Raw genomic sequence first — 27,851 nt, forward strand, 5'->3', positions numbered from 1 at the left:
ATATTGCTGATTCCCGGGACTTGGAGACATCGGCACATCCTACTCTCCTATATCTGAGACATTAAACGGGCCACTGTGTTTGCCAGCTCTGCCCACATTCTCCAGTTTGTTTCTAGAAGAACAAAGAATCAAGCTTTGTGTTTTCATAACTAGGAATCTGAAATCTCCAAACGGAGTAAGAGGCCATTTGAAGACCCCACCTCTGAGGAGGGCATCAGAGAGGGGAAAGATTAAGAAGAAGTGACGAAAAATGAAACAAAGAAAGGCTGGGACCTGTCCCTAACGTGTGTGAGTGGGTCTGTAAGGCTCTGTGCATAGGAACCCGGGCCCAGCAGTGGCCCAAAGAATGCAGCCTCGCAAGGCCCCCGGCCCGGCCTCTGGCTCCGTCCCAAGGGTGGGCCGGGGTGGGGCAGCAAGGCCGCTTCTGGTCTGGTCTCCTGGACGTTTCTCCTTGGGCAAGTCCTCCCCCTCCCTGGGCCCCAGCTTCCCACAGCGGCCTCCCAGAGCCCTGCAGGCCAGGGTTCCCGGATTCCAGAAGCGGTGGGACTGCGCAGGAAAGCCCACATGTGCTGAGCACCTGTGGCTATTGGTTTTCCTCTAACCGGGGACCTCTGCCAATGAGGAGCCGCCTCTAGGCCCTGCCTTCATCCCTGGTGACCGGCTGCCCCCGTGCCCGGCCGACCACACGCAGCTGTGCGCTGTCAGGACGGAGCCAGCCAGCTCGACACTCAGCTCTGCACAGGGGACACCCTCCAACCTGCATCTGCCTCCTCGCCCAGCCAGACACTTCCCATGGGCCGTGCAGAGAGCTTGGGGGCTGAACCCCGCGTTCTGGGATTCTGAACAGACCAGGCTTCTTCCCAGAGGGGTGCTGAGATGGTCTGACGGATCTGTATGCTGGTTGGGCCAGGGCCGTGGGTGTGGTAGGCAGAATGAGGCTCCCTAAAATGTCCACGTCTTAATCTCTGGGACTGGGAATGTGTGACCTCCCACAGCAAGGGCAGCTTTGCAGCTGTGGTAAGCACTGTCTTGAGATCAGAAATGATCCTGGATTGTCTGGGTGGAAGAGGGAGGCAGGAGGGCCCGAGTTAGAGGAGGAGAGGTCACGGAAGCAGGGGTCAGACACACCCGAGGCTGGGGCGGGGGAGGGAGGACCCCACGTGTGGGTCTCCGGGACAGAGGACGGGCTAAGGAAGACAAGAGGCCCCAGAAGCTGGAAAAGGCAAGGAACCTGGTCTTCCCCGGACCTCCAGGAGCAAACGGCCCCACCCACACCTAGATTTGAGTCCCGTGAGATGCAGTGGGATTTCTGACCTCCAGAATTATGAGATGCTAAATTTGTGGAGTTGAACCTTCTGGGTTTGTGGCAGACTGTGGCCCGTCTCTGTCCTGGGCACCAGCATCAGAACCCGCCTCCAGCCGGAAGTCACCCAAACCCCAAGCAACGGGCCCACACGCACTGCCAGCCATTGGCCCAGACACTGAAGGTGGAAGACGGTGACCCGCCCTCTGGCTGACATCTCCTTCAGCTCTAGGGCTGTCCTTGACCTTCAGGTGACCTTGGGAGCTTCCCCTCATCCAGGTGGCCTCAGTTCCATCCTGTGTGTAGGACGGTTTGGAATGGAAATGTGCATTATTCTACCCCACCCCACCCCACCCCACCCCACCCCCGTTATGGGGACTTGGAGGCAAGTCGCCGGGTCCCTGTGTTTCTGAGAGGCAGGGGGCTCTTGGGCCCACAGGGGTTTTTGCCCAAGTCCGTGCAGGGGCTGGAAGTCGAGGGGAGGGTTGGCAACCGGGAGCAGGACTTCGGGTCCCGTCCCTGCCTTAGCGTGCCTGGGTGGGCCCTGCTTCGCCTCTGCACGCCTGAAGGAGCGATGAGTTTTGTCGTGAGCTACTCGTCGGCACCGGAAGTTTTTATAGAGTTTAAGCCGAAGGTAATCCAAAATCCAGATGGGATTCTGGGCTGGCAGGGACCACAAGCCCTGTCCGAGCAACACGGCTCCTCCCCACTCAGACACAGCTCCAGGGAGGGAGGGCGCCTGGCTTGTCTGGGGGCTGTGCTCCCGGGAGCACGCAGCCCTTGTCGGGGCACCCCACTGGCCCAGCCCGCGCGCGCTCGGGGTCCCGGAGGGATGGTTTTCCTGGGCTCATCAGCACCCGGTTTCTCAGGACGGTGGTTCCTGCCGGTCAGGGACAAGCAGCGCTGGGGGTGCCGGCAGGCGCTGAGCCCCTCCTGACACTGCCCTGTGCGCTCTCATGCTCCTGGTGCCCACAACGGCCCACAACGGCCCCACATGCGGCTGCGGGAGCTTCTCTGACTGCAGGTCCGAAGCTGCCAGCGGCAGGCTCGTCTGTGGTGTCTGACGGCACTTGGCCTGAGCGGAATATTCCAGAGCAACTCTGGCTCCTTGCGTTCCCATCGGCCCCTCACCACAGCGTCTGCCCAGGAGCCCCGACCTCACCTGATGGGGCAGAGAACGACTTCCGCCAAACCTGCTGCAGCTAACAGACCTCATGGGGACCACGGCCCCTGGCGGCCGGGCACCATGTCGCCCCCACCGCTCCCCAGCAGCCCCAGAGCCCCACCCCCGGCACTGACTGACCTGCTCCCTCCTCTAGAGCCCTGGAGGGAGAGAGCACTCAGCTGGGAGTCCGGGGGCGCAGAGACCTGCCCTACAGTGCGGCTTGGCCTCTGTGCCACCCCACACCCCACCCCAGCCTGCAGAGCCGTGGTCTTGCCATCCTCATTTTTAAAAGGCTGATGGACGAGGGTCTAGTCCCAGATGGTTCCCTAAATCCCTCCCAGCCTTTATTCCACTTTCTGTTCTTTTCCCTTCATTTCCCAGTTTGGGGCCAGACCCCCAGTTATGGTCCTGCTGCCGCCCCTCCCCTCACAGGCAGGTGCACCCAAGCCCGGATCCCGCGCTCGGTGGCCCGGGGCTCATGGCCGCGCGTCCTTAGTCCTTAGATAATGTGCTCAGCCTGTTCCGACCCCTCCCTAAGGCTGCGCCTCTGCTGGGGCTGTCTGTAGCTCCTAACTGCCTGACTTGGGGTGAAGGGGTGGGTGCGATCCATGGTCCAGGGCCCCCAGTCTTGGCCGCAGCTGCCCTGTCCGCTTTCCTGATCCCTCTGCCTAGACATCCCTCCTTCCTAACACACAGGCATCCAGATCACTCCCGCTGCTCCCTCTGGGACACGGAGCAGGACAAACCCCAAAGGGGAGGAAGGACTAAGTGTTCCAGGAGGCTTTCCAACAGGTGAGACAGTAGCTATGCCTGTACCAGGGACACCTGCCTCCACGTGCCTCCACCGCCTCCCTCCTCCCTAGAAGACCTGCTCTCCGGGTCCTTCAAAACCAAGACCCGCTGCCGCCAAACACGGCACAGCCATTCCTACGGCCACGCAGGGACGCAGCCAACAATGTGAGATATTTACTGGGAAGGGAGTGGTTAACCAGGCTCTGTGGACGTGACACGGTCCTGGGACACGCCCATTCATCCCACAAGCAGCTGGGCCGCGGAAATGCAGGTTTCCAGTGGCTTGGAGCGCTGTCTGTCTGGCTGTGGGCATGGGGAGAGAGCAGAGCTGGCTCTGGACCAAGGTCCATGAAGGGGCCCAGCCTCAGATCACCTCCACGCCCTCCCACCTGGCTCTGGGAGGCTGTCCTACCATGGAGCAGCTGGCCTCCTAGGTGGTCGACGCTAAGTCGCTCGTCTCCCTAAGACCCAGGCAGGGTGCTGGGTCCCGAGAAAGTTCTGGTCAGCAGAGGGGAGTGGACTTGAGAATAAGAAGCTGAAGATGAGGGGAGATCCCACTGCTCCCGGGTTGTGCAGCCCACGTCCTGTCATGCAGTGTCCGGGGGCTCAAGAGCATTCCCACTCGGGGCCCTCGGCAGCCACGAAGCAATCTCGCGTTGACCTGACACTGTGCTCAAGGAAGGCCAATGGGTCTGGGCAGGTGGGCCTGGGTGGTTGAGCCTCACGGGTCAACTGGGGCAGCGAGTCTGGACAGGTGGCTTATAGCCAGGGGGGTCTGGGCACACAGGCTGGGCACCCGAATCTGGACTAGAAGGCCCAGCAGCTAGGTGGAAGTGGGGGTCTGGACAGGAGGCCTCCACGGAAGGGTCTGCAGGGGGCCCGGCCAGCAGGGAATTAGGGTCTGTGCTGAAACAGCCCCCCAGGGCCAGGCTGACTAGTGAGAGGGGCCCCAGGGTCCTGGCCCCTCTAGTGGAGAGACGGAGGCAGGGGAGGCCCCTGTGGGACCCACTTGAATTCCTGCCAGGGTCTTGGTTTCCAGAGAAAACCAGGCGTCACATCAGCACAGACCGGAGCAGCCAGGGGACGTCCGCTCTCTCGAGCACCAGGCGCCTCTGCTGAGGGCTGCCAGCCTGCTGAGCCCGGTCCTCCCTCCTGCCGCCTGCCCTGTCCCCAGTGAAACCCGGCCCCCACACTCGGAAACACGCCGCCCTACGGCAAGGCCCAGATCTTCTTCCCCGGGTGCACCACTAACTTCCCGAGGGACCCTGCCCCCGGCCCCACGTGCTGCTGTTAACTCTAGGAAGAGACTCACACCGGGGACATATTTGGCACAATTCTCCACCGATCCTGGGTCAGTCGGCTGTTTCGGGGACACACTAGCTCCGTAAGCTCCCGGAGCTGAGTCCGGGGACACCCCTCCCGCATCCGAATCACCAGAAGGGCCAGCACCCAAACCTAACAGTGTAGGCAGGAATCCCCAGCCAGCTCCGGAGAGGGGAAGCGAGGACCTAATTAGGTGCTTAGAAGGGGAGTATTACCAGGGAGAAAGCCGAGGGAGGACAATTAACATGGCACACGTTTCCATCCAGGCTACAAAGAACCCAGTTCCGGTGCCACGGGGACACGGGTGGACGGGAGGCACAGAGCTGGTGGCAGGGTAAATAGCGTGGTCCCCGGGGAGAAGTCTGCCCGTCCACTTGTTACGGTTGGTTTCAACTAGACGGAACCAGCTGTAACATGCAAAATTAATTTTATGTATCATTTTATGCACATTTTAAGTAATATGTATACATTCGCCTTCTTTAATCACGCTACACAGTATCTGGAGAGCTGCCATATTCCCTCTTCTCTTTAACTGTCCCCGTGTCCCAGAGGATGTCATTAGCACATCACAGTTATTCAAGGCTGGGACAGAACAAGCCCCCCTCAGCAGCCCTCACAGATGAGGACCTGGATCCTGTCTAGTGAGGCTGCCCTGGCCGCTATGGGACGCGCCAGGGGTGCCAGGGGCACCTGAGGACAGCAGACCCCCAGGGCCACATTGTAGCTCTAGGAGTATCCAAAGATTCCCACTGGGTCCTTTCCTCTCTCCACCTGATTTGTTCCCCCCACCTGCCTGACCCAGGAGGACTGTCCTGAGGGGACAGAGCCTGACGTCCCCTGGGTCTCCCCCTAGGGCTTACGGCCCTGGACAGAAAGGCAGGGTCTGGGTGCCCTTTGCTCTTCCCTCCCCGTCCTCACCCCTTCTCTGCTCAGGAAAGGCTGGCCCAGCAGCACACAGGAGCTCTGGCTGATGCACGGGGCGGGCTGGGTAAGGGGGCACAGAGTTACGGAGGAGAAGGTAAGAACCTCCCTCCTGCCTTCCGTCCTGTGAGAGTGTGATCTGCAGTAAGAAATACATATTTGGTCTTGTCACTGTTTCTGGCACAGCACTCCTAAAATCCTTGGGATCGCCTAAGACATGAGAGCAGAGAGATGGGTCTCTTCTTAGTCGCATCACAAGCCCTTTATGCCAAAGAGGTGACTTGGGGACAGCCCACAGGGATGGGGGCAGGTGGCCAGGAGAACCTGCCCTGTGACTAGAGGGTTGGAATGTTCGACCCCCCCCACCCTCGCACCTCTTGGGACGGAAGGGGGTCACCAACGGCCAATGACTTAGTCAATCACGCCTACATGGTGAAGCCTCCACGAAAACCCAAAAGGAGGGGGACCAGAGGCCTTCTTTGTTGGTGACCCCATGGAGCTGGCAGGGGTGGCCCCCGGGAGAGGACCTTGAAGATCCTCGCGCCCCCCACACACACCTCGCCCCTGCACTTCCCCCACCAGCCGTTCCCGGGTTGTTCCCTTCTACAACGAACCGGAAATCTAGTACATACAGAGTTTCCCGAGTTCCACGAGCCGCTCTAGCGAACTAATCCACAGGAGGAGGGGTCATGGGGATCTCTGATGCACAGCCAGTCAACACCAGCAGAGGGGACAGCCTGGACTGGACACTGGGGTCCGCACTGGGGAGGGGGCGGTCTCGGGGACCGAGCCCCTGACCTGCGTGCGGGCTCTGAGCCGTCTCCAGGCAGACCAGGGGTCTGAGCCGTCTCCAGGCAGACAGGGTCTAACTGAGGTAGCCTGGAGGACAGCCAGCTGGTGCCGCAGACGGCTCGGTGCGGGAAGACCCGCAGCGGGGGGTGGCGGGCGTGAGGTCGTGCGTGGAGTCCTGAGAGCCCAGGAGACCCAGGAGGTGCTGCCGTCTGCCCTCCTCGGCCCGCTCTCTGCCCCGGCCACCCCGGGCCGCCACGCCCACCCGACAGCACTGGTTCATGGAAGGGCGCGTGGACATCCAGGTGATGTCTGCTCCTCCGGACGAGGCCACAACTGCCCACAGCCATGACTTGTCATGGAGGGGACACACTCATGTCCAGTCAGTGCCCGGACGTGGTGGCTTTGCCATCCCCCAGGAAGACCCGTCAGGCTGTGGCCTCACAGTGTCATTCCAGACAAGAGATGGTCCAGACGCTGGACGTGTGGGTGCCACCCGGGGGAGAGGTCGGGATGTTGAGGGCCCACGGCCCAGACAACCGACAGGGCATCTCGGCACCGGGCATCCAGTGTTGCTGGGAGAAAGGGGCCCCCGCCCCTCCCCCAGAGGGAAGGCTGCTCAGGGGACGAGAGGACAGAGCAGTGGGGAAGGCCGGCGGCAGCTTCTGGGCTGTGTCCTCCCTGCGGCGCCCGGGAAGGGTGTTTTGGCTGATGAGGGTCCATGAGCCGTGTGTGCCTGTCCCCGCTCTGAGCAGTCACCAGCACACTCCGTCCGGACCCCGGACAGCGTCTCTCCCTCCGCCTTCGTTTCCTGCGCGTCCATGTCTTTCCCGTTTTCAAACGAGCAGCAGGAAGGCGTCCTGCAGCTGGGCGCAGAGCTGGGCTCCCATCCGGAGTCACGGTGTCGGCGACACAGGGCCTGCTCCCTGCACCAGGTCCTGGACGTCGTGTCCCTTCCCGGTCGCAGGATGCAGGCCAGGGGCCCACAGCAGCTCCTCACACCCCATTACCACCTCGGCCTGAAAGCAAGGCCCGGGGATTCCTGCAAGCGAGCGGGGAGCTGTGTGGGGACGACACTTCACCCTGTCCCAGGGGCTGCTCGCCCAGGAGCTCACTGTGGGTGGAAATGGCCTCCTCCTCACACACCCCTCGTTGGCCTTCCCCAAGCCGGGCTGACATTTCACCAAACATCGGAATCCCCTCCCTAGCATCACGTGTCACCCGTCCCTTCGTCGACAGAACAAGAGACTCGACGATGCTAAGGGGACACAGTGACATTTGGCTTCACTTCAGCGGTGAGTGCGCGAGGCAGGGATGGCTGTGGGGTCCGGGTTCCGCCACCATGACCTCACGCAAGGAGAGCACATGTCCCGCAGGGGGACAGCCCAGCATCCTCGTCACGGCGCTTTCTGATAACCTTGTTCTCGTCAAACGTCATCCACACCGACGATGCTCTGGGGAATTTCCTTTCTGGGAAAGTTCTACCAACTTCACCCAAGAACAAGCCAAACGTGTCCACTACCAGGATTTAGAAAAACCCAGAGAACCTGCTATTAAAACATCACATTCAGCGAATGGGTAGTTACAACTGAATAAAAAGATGCCGTCAGTTGGGGCTAAGATAGCGAATAAAGTCAGAATGACAAGCATGCTGTGATCACACAGTCGGGGTGAGCAAGGCGTGCACCCGGGCGTCGTGCCTCTAGGCTCCTGTCCAGAGAAGGCCCTCCTGCTCCCAGGGAGAAGGTTACACCCGCCGCCAGCTTCTCCGTGGCCACACTGGGACTCCCACGCCAGCCATAGCCACTTGGGCAGCGTCCCACGCACTCCGGCCAAACTGCGTCCTTCCTCACGGCAGCTGCACGAGTGGGCCTCGCTGGGAGGTGGCACCCGCTGGCTGGCAGAGTCAGCTTCCTGCCGGTGCCTCCAGCTCTGGTCGGCCCCGAGCAGGCCCTCATCTCCTTCTAAGCTGCTGGGAGAAGGAGTCCGGGGTTTGCTATGCAGGAATCACAGACATAAAACTCGCTACATTAATCTTGACTTCATGAAAAATGGTCTTATTTCAAAACAATGTTCATTTTTTAAAATTTTACAAAAATAGAGAATTACTTGTAAATCCATAGTCTTGTAAAGAATTGTAACATGTTACTGATTGGCACCAGCACTGATTGTCGATTGAGCCAAAGCTCATGAACTTTACACTTCAACAGTTTTCAGTTTTCTTCGTGTCTTCAACGGTTCCAAGGAGAACATTTTCATGACCCTCCAGTTAGAGAGTGGCTGAGTTGTTCCTGAATGGCCTGTGGGTCAAAAGCCAAATTATAAAGAAGGAGGAAGGTGAGCCCGAGAAATGGATACACAGAGATCCGCAAGAGACGGAACAGTGCTCCTCCGGAACGGCCACACGGAAGACAGGAGCAGACCCGGAAGACGGGCTCGGATGACATCACGTCTCTCCCTCCGGCTTCTTCTTCCATGTTGAGGCAGATAAGACGTCACTTTCTATGAAAGTTCATACATAGTCTTCATTTTCTTGTTTCTCCTGCAAATTTCACATGTCAGATTATGGCATCCTGAGGCCCTCCTGGTGGCACTGGTCTCCGTGAGCTTCTGAGTCACAGACTGGCTGAAGACACCGTTTTGGGCTCCGAAGCCATGTCCGTGGTTCGGCTGGCACAGGCGGGAAGAATGCGGGTTGGCTCCTTACCCGTGTCCACCGGGCGTCCCGGCACTGGCCTGGCATCTCTAAGGTCTTCGTGTGATGCAGGTACTTTGAAGAAGGCTGTACATCGGGCCATGTGTCTTGGCCGCACGATTGGAAATGATCACGGAAGCCACTCGTTGGCGGCGCTCCACTCACACTCACCGGCCTCCCACGGAGCCACGAGCAGGACTGCCTTCCCCGGTCTCGCCTGCAAAGCTTTCGCTGGGTCCCCAAGGAGCAGAACTTCCAACCTTTCACAGCAAGTTTCTGCTTTCCCACTACGTTAGAGTGATTTTGGGTCTTAGCTGACCCTGCCGTCCTCCCGCACATTCAACGGCTCAGCTCCAATTTGGTAAAAATGTGAGCACAGTGAAAACGTTAGCAGAGTAAGAATATTTTGATTTCCATTTTAGGGGCGCCTGACTGGCTCAGCCCATAAAGCATCAGGGTCCTGGGACCGAGCCCCACATCAGGCTCCCTGCTCAGTGAGGAGGCTGCTTCTCCCTCTGCCTCACCCCCCGGTTCATGCCCTCTTTCTCCCTCTCTCTGTCTCAAATGAATAAATAAAATCTTTAACAAAAAGAAAAAAGAATGTTTTGATTCCCATTTTTTTTTCCATTTTACATGTTCTGAGTAGATTCCAAAACCTCTTACTTCCTTATGTGATGCCAGCAGCCCCCACGGAGCTCTGTGGTGGTCAAGAGTGGTCCTTTCCCAGCCTATGTGGCCTGCCCCACCTATCCTGAAACCTCTAGAATCTTCTAGAAATCCAAAGTTTTCTCTGGAGAATGTTGGTCTGAGGTCAAGGCTCAGGTTCACAGGTGATGTCTCGCTCCTGGCTCTTGACCTGAGCCCTCACAGTTTCCTCTGGAGGAGGGTCTGCTCCTGGGGACAGGAACGGGGCCTGACTGACCGACAGGGCCACCGTGGAGAAGGCGTGACTTTGGGGAAGAGCAAGGACCAGATTCCCCCAGACTTGAGGGGGGGCCTAGTGTTGGACGGTGACGTGTAAGGAGACTCAGTGAAAACACAAGAGCTCCTGGGAGCTGGCGCCCAGCCCACGGCCACCCGGTCACACCCGTGGACATGCCTGCATTCCCTGCTCACCTCCAAGGGACCCAGTCACATCCCTCCGTCCCCCACCCCGCCTCCCCATGGAACACCTCAGCATCAAGCCCTGTGAATGAGAGGCACAGGCGTGTTCCCGGAAAAGTCGCTGTCTGGATGACGGATTCGTCAACATGCCATTGGCTCACTCAGACGCCCTGATGCACAAGTGGCTGGTGAGGGTGACAGGGGACAGACCCAGGGCCCTGCACCTGCCGTGGGTCCCTCTGTCCTCCGACTTCCCGAGAACCAATGGCCCGGAAGAAAGACGGCCCAGAGCAAACCCGCAGAACAGGGCTGTCGGGACCGGTTTGCGCATGGGAAGCAGGCACAGCGCCCCAGGCAGGGCCCTTCCCGACGGCAGACTGGGGGTCCGCGCGGAGCGCTGGGGCCAGGCTCCCACGCGTGCGACGCCAAGGCTGATGAGGATGTCAGAGCTGCACGTGAAGCCGCCTCCCAGCTGCCGAGCAAGGGAGTGGGGGCCGCTCCCCCGCGAGGTCAAAGGTCCCTCCTCCGCGTTCAGGGGACCTGCAAAGCCAGGCTTGAAGGTGTCGGGGAAGGGCGTCTGTCCACATTCCGGCCCTTAGTGGAACAGCCGCTCAACAAGGCCAGAACGCTCTCCTTCAAGGGTGCCGGGTCGGAAAAGCACGGACGGAGGAACAGAGAGCGGCCCGGGCAGCCTCTCATCAGCCTCGGGGAAGGGACAGGTGGGTTCCAGCCAGCACACCTGACTCCCACCCAGAAAGCACCACCTCGCATCGTGGAAGCTGTCTGCGCCCCTGCGGGCCTGTGATATCCTGCAGAACGGTGACCCTGCCTGCGCCTGGCCGGCCTGCCCAGGGCCGCTGTCCCCATCCTGCTGGTGAGTCATCGAGAGGACGCCGGACTTCAGGCTCCACAGCCGGCTGCGGCCCGCCTCGGAGGCCCAGGAAGGGCACAGGCTGGTTCACAGTTTACAGACAAAGGCCCCCCGCTGCAGGGAGCGACAGGAGGGACCGCAGGACTGCTCTGGTCCGATTAGCCTTCTGCGCTCTCACGCAGTATTACAGAGGAAAGAGCACCGTGGCTTCACAGTTAGAGACCTCCACTGCTCAAGGTCACGTTTTCCACGGAATCATAATCCTCCAAGCCCCACTCCCCTGCGCTGAATTTGCCCCGCCCCCTCAGCAGGACGTGGAAAGTGCAACTACCCTGGACACACACCGGGGAGTCTGGTTACGGAAGCCCTGGGCAGCGCTCATGGCATCACAGAAAATGCATTTGTGGTCTTCACTCCATTTGCCCAGTGATCCAAGGAGCCATGCCTTTGTGATGCCACGTCCATAAATACCGGGGTGCGTGAGCACCCATGTCTGGGGTGCTACTCTCGGGGGCACGGAAGGTCGCGGACCTCCCCACATAGCTCAAGCGCTGGTCTCCTCCATTGAGCTGTAACCTTCCTCGTAAAACCGCAACCACGAGGAAACCCTTCCCCTGAGCTCTGTGAGTCGTCCGAGCAAAACCTCACACCCAGAGGGAGGTGTAGGAAGCCCCACATTGGTGGTCAGCCGGGCCGTGTGCAGGTCGCCCGTGCCCCATTTGCATTCGGGTCTGAAGCAAGGGCACCATTGAGGGACGGAGCCCTTAGCTCCTGGGTCCAGACCACTCTGCATCGGTATCACAACTGAATTGTAGGACACTCCCTAAGTGTTGGGACGACCGGAGAGCTGGGTGTGAACTGTTAGCCAAAGAAGGGCCTGCACCAACAGCGGGTTCAGCTGAAGATGGGGCGTGGCTGGGGGGGATGCGCCAGGGCTGGCCGCGCGGGGAAGGAGCACGTGCCCTGTCTCGCCGGCGAAGAACATGACTTAGCACAGCAAGCAGGTGCTCAGGGTCGAGCCACGGGGCCCGGCAGATGCCCAGCGTGCTCTTCCCGCATTGCCGGTCACCAGGGACACCGTGTGAGGCTGATGTCCCACCAGGTTCCTACGCAGACGCACCTGATGCAGACGCCCAGGCGCGGTCTCTGTTGTCCGAATTAGCTGTCCCTTCCAGCTCTGTTCTACCCTTTCATCTTCGGGTTTCAGAACTAATTTTTATTATAATAACCTTTTTATTCTGCTTCCAAATTATTCCATTATAAAAGGACATTTTTAAAAACCAAAGACAGTGGCTCCCTCGTGGAGGGTCTTTCGAGCACAGCGTACTCAAAGATCAGGAATCCTCCCAGGGCAGCCGGAGAGAGCCAGACACATCTTTAATTAACAGCCATTCAGGTACTATATTCTTAGAGGAGAGGGAAGAAAAGCCCTTTGAAGCCTAATGCGTGCTGTGTTTTCTTCAGACACGGTCTTTCACTGATATAAATGCAATAGCTTATTATCTGGATACAGGTTCGCAAGCGTATGGAGCAGGGTAACGTATCACTTAGATGCTACTTTCTTCCTGCAGAACGTCACAACGGTGTGGGGCTGGAGCTGCCATGAGCTGCAAACTAATTTTTTAAATCACTGTATTATCACCGAAGGAACGTACGTTCTCTCATTGGTGCCAGCGAGCAGGCACCGGGTGTAGACGAGGCTACCTGTCCTTGCTCTCAGGTCTCGGGGCATCTTACCAGGGGGAACCGGGCACTGGAGCGGAGGCCACGGGTCTGTTTCCTTCAGCTGCACTGTCCTCTCTGGTGACTAGCATCGATGGCGGTTCCTTTCAACAGAAAGAGAAAGACAACACTGGTTTTTTTTGTTTTTGTTTTGTTTTGTTTTTTTGTTTTTTAATTTAAACACTCATCTTCAACTAGGCAACCAGGGGAAGAGTAACAAGTCTCCTGCACACAGACCTGCCTACGTCCCCACTCGATAATGACCTGCTCGGTACAGCAAGCAAATGGGACAGGGCAATTATGCTGAGAATGTAGAATTTAAGGCACAACAGACCGTGCTGAGGAGCTCAGGCAAAGGCATCTCCCTAATTACCCAAAATTGGCTAAACCAGTGCTTTCGCAGACACAGAGATGGGCATGAGCCGAGAGAATGCTTCTGGATCCCTTCCCACCTCGTGGGTTAAAAAAAAAATCACGTGGGATTCAGCTCCAGAAATGGGCTGACTCAGAAGCTGGGGTCCAGGGGATCCGAAACCGTGCACTGTGGTAGGGACCCTGACGCAGCAAGGGGTCCCGGGTGCCACTGGGGCTGGCTCATCCCGGGCCCGTGAAGGCAGGAGGACACAAGCCTGCTTCCTTGCAGCATCGTGTGAGGCTGGCTGCCCTCTGTGCATCTAGCCGGGGACCGCGTTCGGGGCAGGACACGGTACGCGGAGGCAGAGTTGGTTTGGAAATCACTCTATCTCTGTTGAGAGAATAAGGAATGTTTGAACGCGACACCACCTAGAAGAAAATGAAGATTTATTCTCTACTACTAAACAGGTAAACAAGACAAAACGTGGCCAGGACCGTTGCTCATCATTCATTATGGACACAGTTTGCAGACAGATGAAAACTGCTTGAGGACAGAAACTAGGGGACGTAAATGCAGACCGAGGGTTTGGATTAACCGATTTAGCGGCCTTCCTGCGGTTGGAGCGCCGGCTCTCTGCCAGACGGAGGGAAAACCCATCCGAGTTCCCGCAGGCAGACCGGAAGGCCCTGAGGAGGAATCGTCGGAAAAGTGTCCCCTCGACTCTAGAGCGGTTAAGGAGAGGCGGGGGGTCTCAGCGAGCTCAGCAAATGCTCGCAGTGTGGGGGTGACGTGTTTTCCTTTCCCAGCTGTTCCTACAGTTTCGATCTCATAATAACACAGTACTGGGTTCTCCTTCTCTCAAACAATCGGGTGAGATGAAAAAACACTAAGGATGTTATTCAAAGCAATGTAAGGGCTCTTGGCTGAGAATTTCAGGTGCCATTAAATCTCTTGATTCCTCGAATAAAAGAAAGAAGGGAAAAGGATGCCATCTTGCTTTCCAGCACGGCTCAAGCTGGGACTTTAAGGGACACTGTGGGTGAGGAGGTGATTAACCATGTGTTTGAATGGTCTCGACCAGGAGGCTGAACGGGGCCGCCGTGGGAGCACCTGCCATGGGGCCCGCCAGCGAGAAGGCCACGTGCACAGAAGCCCGTGTGTGCCCTCGAGCACCCCCGCCAGCACCCACCGCGTCAGCCTCCGCGCAAACACACGAGCTGGAAAGGCAAATGCTCAACTACGGAACACTGACAACATGAGAGTCAGACAAAACGCTCCAAGAACGCCGAGGGTCTGAGAGCCCAGGCGAACACAGCCCCACGCCGGGAACGTGGCACTTGGCGGGGCCATCACCCCCAACCCCTGCCCAGCCATGAGACAGGAACTCAGAAGGGCCCCGTAGTCAGGCGGGAGTGGCCAGAAGAGCAGAGCCGGCCGAGAGGAAGGACAGGAGTCCTGAGCTGACAACACGCCTCCGGAAAAGACCCCGCGAGGTGTCGGCTGAGGACGGATTGGACAGGGCACTGCTCCCCCCCCCGGACAGGCGACACCGGGGAAGTGAGGGGCCATCCCACTCAGGCGTGAGCACCCCGGGCCTTTCACTGGCTCTGCCTGTTGTTCTCCATTCACTGCCACAGATAATGACACAGAATAAATGATTTTTAATTTATATAATTAGCCCTAAGTTTAAAAATAATTTCTTCTAGAATTTTTGGGTCCTAGAAGGTGTCTTTCCTTCCTGTGAGGGAAAAAAGGTCAGGATAAATAATGAACATAACAAGGAAGACTCGGAAAGTGGTGTTAAAAAAAATATATGGAGAACGGAGTTTATACTACTAATCCAATTAGAAAAACGAAGGGAGGTTTTCATTATGAAGCTAATTGAACACTGGAAACCCAACGAGGGCCTCTGAGCCGTGGGTTACCCCGGCTAATCACTCATGCAGATCTGGCGGGGGCGTGATTTGTGGTGGGGATGAACATTTACATTTGGCAAGGCTCAGATTCTCTCCCGCTAATTACCAAGGTCTTCATGTGGCACTCGCCGCTCATGATTTCCTGTTGGTGATAAAAATGGCATAAAACTCCCTTTCCGCACTAAAGTGATAAAAGTGAATTAGAGACGCGGAGCCCAGGGATAAAGAAAGTAGTTAAGGCACCAGGAAGGATATTTGTTTAATAAATATGGAATTCTGGCACGAGTGTTCATCTCTCACAGAGAAATCCTACGTCCAGGAGCAGAAGTTCAATGTGCGCTAACACCGTGTGACCCATTTACGCCCGGACACTGGCGCTAAGGACGGGGAGGGCATGAAGGCCAGGGACGGAGCCGGGGAGGTCCCGCAGGGGCACGGTGGGAAGGCTGGCGGGAATGGGACGTTCACACCCGCAGCACAGACGGACCCGCTGGAAGGAGTTTCGAGTGAACGTGAACAAGGCTTGGAGGCGGACCACGGGCCTCCAGGATGCTCGAGATCAGAGCAAATTAAGTGCCATTTGTGATTTTCAAACGTAGCAATAAAAGCTAATCCCTTGGGTCGTTCATGGAAGGTAAACGCGCCGGACGCACTCATGGTCAATCCTAAAATGCCATTTGGCAGAAAGGCCAAGAGAAGCCTCTGACTAGAATGAGAGGAGAAAACACAAAGGTGTGGGGCTGGGGGAGGTCCACACACAGCTAAAATAATCCAAACACGGGCTCTGGCCTTGCCTCGGTGGCGTCTGTGTCCCCGCAGCCTGGCGCCCCGCCCTGTCTGAAGTGTGGGGACAGCACCCGTGGGAAGCCAGGTCAGCACCAACTCCTCCACACGGAGCCCGCCTGGCAAGCCCTGGAACAGGACCCACCGGGAAGGCCAGACGGCTGTTCCCAAAGCCCTCGGACCCCCGCCCCTCTGCCATGCTCTGAACTGTCCTGTCCGATTTGGCTCCGTGTCATAGAGCATCCCTCCCCTAATCCCCCCGGAGACAGGTGGGAAAACACGTGCAGGGCGGGGAGTCCCGGCTCTGAGTGCCCCTCACCCGGCTGCACGTCCGTGAAACGCCAGGGGAGCCCACATACCCACCTTCTCTTCCCTGGGCCCGGCCGGGCTCCTCCTCTCGGTGTGCAGCATGAGGGCGGGGGGGCCGGGTGCTCGGCTGTGCTCTCTGCTTCTGTCTGTTGGACCAAAACAACTGTCGTTAGCATCCCATTTGTCACGTCCCTTTGGAAAACTAAACAAGGACAGAAAGTGGCCTTGAAAATTCAATGTGGCAGCCCACGCTGCACATCCCACTGAGAGGCTGTGTGGTCTCTGGCTTTGACCATGGTCTTATGACTGAGCCCCTCCCAGGACACTGAGCTCCTCTGGCAATGCCTTCTGAGCCCGGGCAGCAGCCACAGTGCTGCTGGCCACAGCCGGAGGACCGGGCCGTGGGGTTTGGATGGACGGCCACAAGTTCCCACACAGAAAGGCTCCTTGACAAGGGCCAAGGGCCAACGTGGGACAGAAGAGCCAGGCTTTCTTGGCCTTGGTGGTTGGTGGCCACAACCGGCCACCTTTGGTCCCCATCCTGACAGAGGTATGGGTGGGGTCCACGCCAGGCAGACCCCCAGTTACTGCTGTGCACCTATCACTAACGTGGGTGCTGGCTTCGCCATGGGCCGACCCACATGACCCTTTGCAAAGCAGTTGTTTGGGAAAGGAAGGGTGAAATGGCAAAAATGTAGCTTCTGCCTACAGAAAAAGATCAGGCTTCCTCTTATTCCAAACTGTCCACACAGCCCCCAGACGTTTGCAAGCCATAAACAGGTGCGGCGAGACACAGCACAATGAACCAGCATTTTAATACGAAGAGTTAAAGCAAAAAATCCCAAACCATCGACCCATACCCCAACCTAACAAACACATCCTGTCTGGACGAGACTTGAAGGTCAGGGCCCTTGGAAAGAGGGGCTGCCTACCGGGAGCTGCTGTCGGTCCCGCACGGATCCTTCCCTGGGGAAGACAGGAAGGGGCAGGAAGACACTGCTTTACACATGCACACACACATACGCACACACACGCATACACGCGCACACAAGGCAGGCATGCGCACACGCACAGACACACGCGTGCACACACTCACAAGGCAGGCACACACGCACGTGCGCGCACATGCACACACAAGGCAGGCACACGCACACACACATGCACACGCACACACACGCACACACACAAGGCAGGCACAGGGAAGGTGCCTCGAGGTCTGTGCTCTCCAGGCGGAGCCGGGGAAGGGCAGACTTGGCGGCCAAAGGAGCCCCCTGCCCCTCATCCCACCTTCCTTAGCCCGCCGCAAACATGGACTCCTCGACCACCTATCCCGGCAAGGAGGCTTCGGGAAGGGGCCACACATGCCGGCACCCCGCACCGCACCCCATCATCTGTCCACAGTGGGCGTCTGCACCTGGCACCCTCACAGCTGCAGAGCTGGGTCCAGCCGACGGGGCAGCCAGTCCCAGAGCGCAGAGGTGGGTCAGCGCTGACCTCCAGGCCCCATGGCAGCCATGACCACCTCCAGGACACACGGCTCAGAGCCTGGCAAATCCAGGTCCATGTCCAGATCAGCCCTGGGGAGGGAACAGTCAACTTTCAATGAACTGTCGAACCAAACCTGAGCCATCAAAATTCTAACCTCAGGGCGGTGGTGACACTTTATCACCATTCATGGGGACAAGCAGAGCCCCAGGATGGGCTAACCTCTCCAGAACCTGTAGGGACTCCTCCCCAAAGCCACCTTCCATCCTGGTGCAGCCGTCAGGGAGTCTGGGTGCCTGGCCCTGTGCGGCCCCACGTGGAGCTGCGGCGCCAACCCGCAGCCGCAGCCCCACAGCATGGGCTGCACGTCCGTGTGCAGGGAGGAGCTCAAGGTACAAAACACGGCAGAAAGTGAGGCATGGGCTGGGAAAGCCGAGGGGAAGAAAAGCCTGACTCGGTTTACCCGGTGTCCGAGGAGAGCGCATGTTTCGGTTTGAAATCCTGGGACCACTCTGTCAACATCTTATGCTACATGTGGGGGCTCCTTGTCCTCAAGATGCCTGATTCACCAGCGTCAACGTCCAAGTCGCGTGTGTCCATGCTTCCTCCCGGGCTGCCCACTCCCCTTCTTTACTCCGTGGACACCCTTTATGTCGTGAAGACTCAGGACCCAACCATCTAGCAACCTCAACAATAACACCTTCTGCTTCCCGTGGAACTGGCCATAGGATGAGTGTCGGCAATTTCACTGGAAAACGGGCAGACTTCTAGAATGCTCCGTCTCACTTGACCCATCCGAGGGGCTCGGGCTGGTGACGAGACGCCAGACCCCAGGGATCCCTGTCTTGGCTTCAGCCCATGGCCCCTAGATCCCACCACCCACCACTGTGCTCTACGGTGCCCAGGAGACATTGGAGAAGTGGTTCTGGAGGCCCTGGCCCTGCCAGGCCCACAGAGGACAGCGTCGAAGGAGCTCCTAGGTCACCAGGCATGAACTCAGATGCGCATCCCCTGCTGCCCAGGAACAGAGACGCACTGAGCCCACTGGCTGAGACCCAGGCCAAGGCAGGCCCAAGGGAAAGAAACAGGTGGACTTGGGCCAGAGTCCCACTCTTCGGGGATGGCCCTGGTCTCCACCGACGTGGTTCCTGCAGAGGGCGGTTTACTGCCGGCCCTAAGCCCAAGCTGGAGCCATTGTTAGCATTTCCTGCAAACCTCGAGGGGCCGTGCGCGCAGAGAGCCCGGAAGGGTGAGCTGTCCTCCGCGACGGACCCTGTGTCTGTCCGCAGCTCTCCGTGGAAGGTCACAGCCCCCGTAAGGGATGCACTCCAAAAACTCCGTGTTCAGAGACCTGACGGCAAGGCCGCGAGCTCGCCAGCCTCTTCTCAAGTGAGAGTTGCCTCCCTCAAGTTTAGTCCACGGGGAGGTCTGGAAGGAGGTAAGGCCTCTCTGCTGAAAATCACCACATCCGTCCCCTGACAGGCCCTGATCTGTGGCTCGTGCGCAAGCCGGCCCAGCCCCGGGGCTGCGGGGGACACGCAGGAAGGTGATGCGGGCAGTTAGCTGGCTCTTCCCCCGAGTCCGTTGGGGCGACCTGAGGCCAGGACACAGCAACAGCCCTGGGAAGGCACACAAGGGGCCATAACTCAGGCCTTTGAAGAAATCAGGGCATCGGGCCACCGACGGACGGCTCCCGGGCACACAGCAGGGCAGCAGATCTGGCGGGACCTGGACCCTCCACTCAGCAATGATTGCTTCAGGGGGACAAATGCCAGGATTTTTTTAAAAACATTCAAACATTGTTTTTATAATTATTAACATGAACTGCAGACAAAAATATGTGACGTGTCAAAAAGAGAGGAGAAATAGATCAGTATCTCCTAATGCAATGGAGAATTCTAGGTTCCATCTAGTCCTAACTCAGTAAAAATTGGGCTCCCCTGGTCCCAGTCTCCCCATCCATAAAATGAAATGATCTAGAAGACCTCTTGGATCTGGGAACTACGTGGGGTACATCCCAAAGTAGGAGAAGTGACCTTGGGAGGTGGTGAGACAGTCTTCAGGGTTCCTGTGGGGAGAAGGGCCGACTCTGGGACACGGATGAAGCCCAGGGAAGACGGCAGGAGAGAGAGAATTCACTGTTTCTACCCTGAAGGCAGTAGTGACCTCGGATGGATGGCTCGTCTGGAACGGATGTCCTCCAGTGGATCTGGAATTAAGTGGGGTGTCTGCTCTGGGGCTAAGGGACCCCTGATCCACCATGTCTCCCCTGTGACCCTGACGGTGATGTCCCAGGGTGGCAGGAGGTTAAAGGGGACACTGAGGCAACAGGGTCCGCTGGTCAGGGCAGACCAGGCCCAGACAGGAGGGGCTTACAAAAAAAATCCCCACCGCTGAACCCGGCGTCCATGCTCGCCTCAGCCCGCAGTGTGCCGAAGGCTAACAGCCAGACGGGCTCCCCGGACAGCCCACTGCAGGGACGCCGTGCCCGGAAGCACGTGTCTGTCCCCAGGGACCTCCACGCACGACAGGCCTGTGTGGACAGGCAAGTGTTAGCAGACAAACCCCGTGTTCCGGGTTTGCCAGTCTGGAGACCCCATTTCCGTATTTGGACATTTTCACCTCCAGGAACAGGGAACGGATCGTGTTTGAACAGAGGTGTCTTAAGGGGAACAATGAACGGTCTTTCGGCCTCGCACACGGCCCCCTTCTGAACAAGCCCCATCTGGACACAATCTCCCCAACGCTTGAGCAAAGCAGGAACCATCATCTCATTTTACACGGAGAAACAGGCCAGGTGAGTCATTTTCCAGGTTACAAAATAGACCATTAGGGAGGGCAGAAATTGTTTGTCAGTTAAGCGGCACTGAGCTCCCCTGAACAATAAAATAAGGAGAAAAATGCAATTTATGTCTCAGGTAATAAAAATGACACAGTCAGGCCCGTTGTACGCGGTTCTAAATGAGAAACACATGGGTTTTCAGACGGGGCCTCCGGGACTAAAGCATGGAAGGGAGACGCTGTCCCTGGGAAAGCCGGGGCTGCCCAGCACTGAATCCGCAGCAGCTGCTGATCCAGGGCCCTGACGGACAGATGGACGGAAGCAGGAGGCACAGACCTGAGGGCTGAGAGCCAGCGAATCTGAGAACCAGGGTGCCAGGGAGCCACAGCCCCTCCGATCGCTTTTCCATCTGAGCCTGCCACACCCCGAGAAGACCTGCGCGTCCTGTCCCTGCGTCCCTGATGTCACTGCAGCCATCCAAGGCCTGCTGGTGAGGAGCTTCGCAAGGGCAGGACTGAGCAGACGGCCTCCTGTTCTCGCCGCCAGCCCAGCCACTGGAAGGAGGAGTGAGTTCCTAGGTAGGCCCCCACCCTAGAGCTGGCTCAGGGGCGGGCGACGTGGCCGGGGCAGAGGCGGCAAAGGCAGGTGGTCACGGGGGTCTTGTGCTCCCGTCCCCTCCTCCCAGCAGGGGCTGCATGGTCTGGGTCTCGCACCTTCCTGAGCCAACACAGCCAGGACAGTGAAGCCACAAGTCAAAGTAGCCAGACACGCAGAGCGAGGCTCCCCGTGGAAGGGGCGTCCACAGGCTCCGAGCGTCCACAGGGACACACGGGAAAGAGTCTGTAGCTGTCTCACCAAGAAGCCCGGGTCGGGTGCCAGCAGTCCCACGTCAGCAGCGAAGGCCGAAGCGCTGATGTCGCTGTGCTCCGGCTACCTTCTCAGAAAGCCTCCCGGGAGAGGAAGACAGATGGCCGCTGGCTATGGAGTCTCCAAGACGACGATCTTGGGCTGCTCCGCAGGGGGAGCACAGGGCGGCCAGGACAGCAGGTGCTGGAGGGGGCCTGGGGCCCAAGGGGTCACGTGAAGGGGTCGGGATGTCAGGACCTGCTTTGTCCTGGCCCACCTCTCTATTCCCCGGAAGAGGCTGGCTGGTCCCCGGGTACCTTCTGGAGCTCCCCTGTAACTGAGGATTATTTTCGCGTCAACGGCAAACCATTTCTGAGCCCTTCCACATCTTCCGTGGACAGTGATTCCCAGAGCTGACACACTGCAGAGAGAACTCGTTTTCTGCCGGTCTGCAGCATCATGGATCTCACTCTGCTAGAAAAAAGGGCTTTAAAACACGGACACTGGAGGGCACGAGCTTGGTGTCCTCCCCCAGAGTGTCAGGGTTCTGCAACGCAGTTCTACCCGGGACGGGGTTCTGTCGCTCCATCCCCAGCCAGGATCCCACACCAGGCCTTCCAGAACCAGCTCTGGTCCGTGTGCCTCAACGAGGAGCTGATGCACCGCTGGGCAGAGTGTCCTGTGGAGATGACGGGTCAACCTCCCCACCCTGATCTAGAACCTGAGCCGCTCCAGTTCTCTGAGGAAGGCAGCTTCCGACGGGAGCGCAGTGTCTGCGTGGAGCAGAGCAGAATGAGGGACGCTCCCTGGTTTCCAGCAGGAGGCAGAGCGGACTGCGCAGCATCCCCGCACCTGGACGCGGCACGCTGGCCCGGGAGAGGCCAGGGGCTGCCAGGGAAACCGGCCCCAATGCTGGGCCGTGTCCCCAGAGCTGTTCCATGGGGCCGTGAGCAGAGGAGGTGGGCAGCCAGGCAGAGCGTCTGTGGCCAGCAGGCCCAGCGCCCCAGTGCAGCCCACTGACCCCATTCACATGTGTTCTCTGAGTGAGTGAACTACAGGTGCGTCCTGTGCGATTTCCAGACATGTTCAACGTTAAGCTTGTCATCCACAAGTAGGGAGTTAAAGGCAACAGAGGCATCATCGTGCAGGAGAATTTCCATAAGAAAGTTCTGAACTCTGTCAGCTGTATGGTGAGCCTTGCCACAAACTTGGACCAGGAAGAGGGGAGGCGTGGGCAAGGGAGGCCGGGGTGCAGAGGGCCTGGAGTGTAAGCAGAGGTGAGGTGGGACGGGAAGGGTGGGATGGAGGGAGGCGGATCCGTGTCTGCTCGCAAACATCACTAACACATTTCCTTCGGCTCCCGCAGAACGTGTTGCAAAAGCACAGCCTCCAAGCTCTTCCAGAAGCAGAAACCCGTGTCGGGGCGCTGGGCTGAGTGACCTAAGCCACAGCTCAAGGAGGGGTGGGAGTGAGCGGCAGAAAGCAGGGCATCACCTCGTCTCTCCCTCGACCTGGGGCCCATTCCGCCCACCTGGCCCTTGTGAAGTCACAGCTGGTAGGTCACTGGGCTTCCTCTGGGGACGTGAGTGGGCACTGGGGGCTCAGGTACCCACCCAGAGGCGGACACGCGCCCCCTCCACACACGCACACACACATGCATGCACACACGTGTGCACACACAGAAGACCAGTAACAGCACTGTGACGGGCTGTTGGCCACCGCAGGAGACGAGCACGCTGGCCCGGATCCGCAGCTCGGCTCGGTGAGCCTGAGGTCTGCACGCGCTGGGGAGGAAAGGAAGAAAACTTGACGGAGATCTGCTGCAAATGAGCGAACAAAATGTCAGCAGGGACAGCTTCGGGACGGGACATCAAAAGTAAGTTCCCCGTCGTAAAAACCATACATGCTCCACACCACTTTCGAAACACAGACGACATCTTTGGAAATTGCCCAGAAGTGTTCTCATTCCCCCTCCCACAGCAGAAGCCCCAGGGGAAGGGCAGTTTATCTAATATCCTCCGGCCGGGGGAGGGGAAGGGGTGGGCGGGCCCTGGGAGCGGCACGCCCTCTGGGGCCCGAGCAAATGAACACCAGCTCCCGGGGCACCAAGCAGGGGAAGAAGCGAAGGGCTCGGGGATGGGCTCGGGGACACACCCCCGTTAGGGTGCCGGCCAGCTACCGCCCCTCCTGCAGAGAACGCTGACCACTCAAGACCCACACCTGTTCCTTTCAGTCTCTGGTGACACTCGCACCCCATATAGTAGCCCCCCAGCCCCTAAGGCCGCTGAGGTCAAGTCACTGCCACTTGTTTCCTCTGGGACCAGACCCAGGCCTGTGGCCACCTCTCCTCTGACCGGCCTGTCCATCACGGACGGCCACGCCCCCCTTCATCCTGAGTCGTTTCCACGCATCCTCGTGTCCTCCTGGGACCCTAACAAAACAGCTGCTTCCAGGCCCTGAGGTCACGGGGCGCCGGTTCCTCTGCGGTGCTGGCACAGTTCTAGGACCTGCGGCCCATGGTCCCACGCAGGCAGGGACGCACTGGGCCCCCGGAGCTGATCTCTCTCAGGGTGGCCCCCTTCGGATGCTCCTTGAAGACCCTGTACCCCTGAGCTCACTGTGTCCGTTTAACAGGATGATGCGCGTAAAACATTCAATGGCACAAGTGACATCCTAGGAGCTCAGTGCAGGTTTTCGGGGCCCCCGTAGGAAGGGGAAAGCTCACTGGTGGGATGGCCTCCAAGTAGTTTTGGAAAGGGACGGTCTGGGTCTGGAGTCTGCACATCTCTCTCTGTCATCAGCTGGGCCTTGATGAATGTGACGGGGAGGCTCTCGGGGCTCTGGGATGGTCCCTGAAAGGTCGGCAAGAGCCAGTGACGGCTGAGCGTACTTCCCAGGCTCAGAGATGTGGGGCTCCTTAACCTCGGGGCAGGACACCCTGCCCTCCAGGCTTCTCATCTTGATTTGGAACCCGGCCTGGAGACCCCCAGTCACTCCATCCCGAAGCCCTCTGGGGGAGCATCCCCCCCCATGGCCCAGGTCCGGCCCCCAGGGTCCCCACACCCCAGCCAGGCACCTGCCTCAGCATAAATGCTCCCGGGGTGACTGGTCTTCCACACTCGACGGCTCTCTTTCGTCAAGTTAAACAGCAGAGTCAACAGCTGGGACCCCACCGCACACTCCAAGGAAACACAGGTTGATTTGTTTAATGAGAAAACAGCAATTCTGACTGAGCCACTCTAGCAGCCCACTGGACTCCGGTACTGCGGAGCTCGGATGTGCTCCCGAGCGCGTCCACACCCCAGGGACACGCTCCCCCTCGTGCGGCCGCAGCTTCCCCGCAGGCAGTGGACGTCATGCACGTGGGGCGGCTGGGCTCTGAGCACGGCGGGGACCACGCAGGTCCGTGAGGGGCCAGATGCGAGCGGGGGGCCTGACACAACGGCCCCATGGCCACGCCCCGGCGGCCACCTGGCCCCAGAGCAGCACCCGGGGTGAGGACACTCTGACCCCTCCTCCGGGTCACGGGGAGGGACGAGCCGCGCTCGCAGGCAGGACTGGCTTGAGCGATAAACATGGAAACACCAAAACGCATGTTATTTAAGTTGGTTTTTAAACTTTTAATTCGAGAATGTTCTAAACAGAGGCACGAGGCACGGCCCCTCCCAGTGACATGTGTCCTGAAGAGGACGGCCCCTCCTGCCCTCAGAGGCCCCGGCAGCCTGGGGCCCGGCCTATGGACGCCCTCCAGCCTCTTGACCCCGGGAAGTTCAGACAAAGCCCCACCGACGGGACCCCTGGGGCAGCCGGGGACGGGTGTTCGCAGCGATGTCACCCGACCCTAGTCACTGAGCGCGGATCACAGACTGGATCGATTCTACTTTGGAGGTTGGTGCCAGCTGCGCGAATCTCGCATCTCCAGGAAGTGGGCAGAACCTTAAACGGCACCGGTGGTCGTTCCGTCACAAGGCTGACCGTGGGCCAGCCTTTCCCTGGCTCGCGGCCCACGCACCCCTTCTGGTCCAGCCGCCGACAGGTGACCACTTCCATCCCTGTGCCCCGGGACAGCAGTCCTCCCCGCCGGTAAAGGGTTTACAGCCATTTCTCCCTTTCCTGCTCAGAAGTACGCCCCGAACTGTCCTGTAAGCTCAGCGCGAGACGTGAGGGGTTTGAGACAGAGAAAGACGAAGTCGGAGGCCAGCGTGAGCGCCGGCAGCCGCCAGTGAGCGAGCGGCCATCTGACACTGCGGCGGGGGCCCCTGGACCAGGCCAGGCCAGGCCCCTCTGCAGTGGGGTGGGACACCTGCACACACAAGGGGCATGGAGAGTCTCCAGGACAGGCGCTGAGACCCCAAAGACAGGATGGGATGGGGACCAGGGGCCGGGGGGCGCCATAGGGAGAGAACAAGCAGGTGCAAAGTCCCGGAGCTAAGAGAGCCCGGACCCAGCTCCGACCCCGGGGCCAGGGAGGGAAGCCGGCCGGCGGGGAGCCGAGCCGCTGCATCTCGACATCCAGGGAGCAGCCGAGATGGACAACGTGCGGACAGGGACATGGGGCCTCGCCAAGGGAAACAACGCCGTTTGCGAGGCTTTACAGTCTCTCAAGGTTTTATACATATGGTAGAAAGAACCGAACCTTATTTTCACACTGAAAAATTTTTCAAGGCCTCCAATTACTGTTGTTAGGATTTCACAGAGAAAGGAAACTCGAGAGAGGCCTGCAACACCCTTGGGAGCGCTCGGACGACGCTGAAACCACGTCTCACTGCCCCAGAGTTCAAACACCGTCTTAGCGCTTTAGTTACGTGAGCAGGAGCATTCACGGCCTCAGACTTTAAAACATCTCCAAAGTACCTTTTCATAAGCCTTCATGACATATGGAAGAGAAATGCATGATTAAATATATTCACGTTTTAAATTACATCATTAAATTTTATCAAATAGGAATATTTCTATAAAAGAATGGGATTCAGTATTAAAGCAATTGTAACATGACAGGGAGGCTGCTAAACCCGCATTTCCAGGGCAGGAAAGTCGGTTGGCTTCAAGGGGAGCCGCGCAGCTTGGTCTCTGGGTTCATGAGCACCCCACCGGCCTCATTCTTGTGAGGGGAATTTCAGGGCATAGCGCCCCACTGCCCCATGGAACTGAGTCATTCCGGGGCCTCCATGCTGCTGCTCTGGGTCTGTGCAGGGGAGACACACTCTCTAGTCCTCCATCTGCCACCATGGAACCCCGGCCCGGGGGGGTGGGCAGGGTGGCTCAGGGAGGGACCTCCACTGCCTCCACCTGGTCTGAGAGGACCAGGAATCAGGGACGATGGGGCAGCAGCCAGGGGACCAGACTGGAGAGGGGCTCAGCACTGGGGTGGGGGTGGGGGTAGGAATCCAACCACGGCTGGGCCACTTCCCGCCCCAAAGTATGGGAGTGATGGGTGCAGGACCAGGCACCACAGAACGTGGATTATTTCCGACTAAAGACCATCAGAGCCCTGCCGACAAGAAGATTATTCTAGCCCCCCCTTACCGCCTTTGCCTTCCGTAGAGTTGAAATAAGAGGTACAACCAGGAAGCGAGCTCTTCCCAAAGATGACTTTTTTTTTTTTTTTTTTTAAAGAAGAAGGACTTCTGGAGCTTCTGCTGTTCCCACCTCCTATGAATTGTCTCCCCCTTGGGAGTCGGACCCCTACCCCTTTCTCCTTAGCTCAGGAGGGCAGGTAAGCCTCAATGCCAGACAGGCCAGGAGCCCCCTTCTTTCTTTGTGGGGCTCCAGTACGAACATAATTAAATTTGTTTTCCTCCTGTTAATTTCTTATGCGAGTCAAACTATCATTTTAGCCAAAGAACACAGAAGGGAAGAAGGGACGAGTGTTTGTCCCCTACAGGGATAATCACTTCCTCCTCTGAGTTACAGTTGACCCAATGGCACAGGCAATGCCTGTGACTCACCCCAAGGGCGGGGTCGGGGGGAAATCAGGAACGTCTTCCTCGCAGGTCCAGAGGCCAGGAGTCCCGGCCCAGGGTGCCAGCCTCATGGGACTCCGCTGAGAGCCTCAGCCCGGCCTGCCGCTGCCGCCGGCTCACTGCGTCCTCACGAGGAGAGGAGGAGCAAGCTTGGTTCTCTTCTCACAAGGGAACTGACCCCATCGCCAAGCCCCTCTCATGACCACATCTAAACCTCCTGACCTCCCCACGGCTCCAAATACCTTCACAGTGGTGGCTAGGGCTTCAACACCTGCCTTTGGGGAGCAAGGGCATTCTGTCCATAACAAAACCGCGGAAGATTCTGGCTATGGGCAGTGCTTTGCACAGTGTCTGTCCCAGCAGGTGTCATGCAATGGGGATTTGAGCGGTTTGGGGGCAAAATCATCCCAAACCAGCTTTATCCACTGGGCAGACTCTGCCTGTGGGTGAGCAAGTGCAGAGGACCCCTGGGGTCAGGAGTAGAGGGTCCGCTGGCTCCGTACTCCCCCCAAGTGCCAACTCAGGCCCCCAGGGCCGGCCACCTTCTGTGACAATGCAGCCTGGTCAACTAGATGGGCCTTCCAGAACATCGTGCTCACAATGATTCTAGCATGAGAAGTTTATAGGAAACATTGACTGCTTCCCAATGTATTGGGAAAGACAACTCATTCCTCCCAAAGCATCCTCATACACGAATGTGTAGCTGTGAATCGGGACACAGACATCG

The 27,851-nt window shown here is 58.5% G+C and overlaps 1 protein-coding gene across 1 annotated transcript in view; it reads right to left on the minus strand.

The window, feature by feature from the left end:
• Positions 1-27,851, minus strand: part of LOC111144808 (transcription elongation regulator 1 like) — a 179,939-nt gene that overhangs the window by 44,346 nt on the left and 107,742 nt on the right. The window contains exons 5-6 of the mRNA XM_022499294.1: positions 16,103-16,194; positions 12,701-12,789 (exon numbers count right to left, since the gene is read on the minus strand). Of these exons, the coding sequence (XP_022355002.1) occupies positions 12,701-12,789; positions 16,103-16,194 (181 nt within the window). The remainder of the gene's footprint in view (positions 1-12,700; positions 12,790-16,102; positions 16,195-27,851) is intronic.

Source organism: Enhydra lutris, unplaced genomic scaffold, assembly GCF_002288905.1.
Source record: "Enhydra lutris kenyoni isolate GAN:26980312 unplaced genomic scaffold, ASM228890v2 scaffoldscaffold12, whole genome shotgun sequence".
In the NCBI taxonomy this organism is placed as follows: domain Eukaryota; kingdom Metazoa; phylum Chordata; class Mammalia; order Carnivora; family Mustelidae; genus Enhydra; species Enhydra lutris.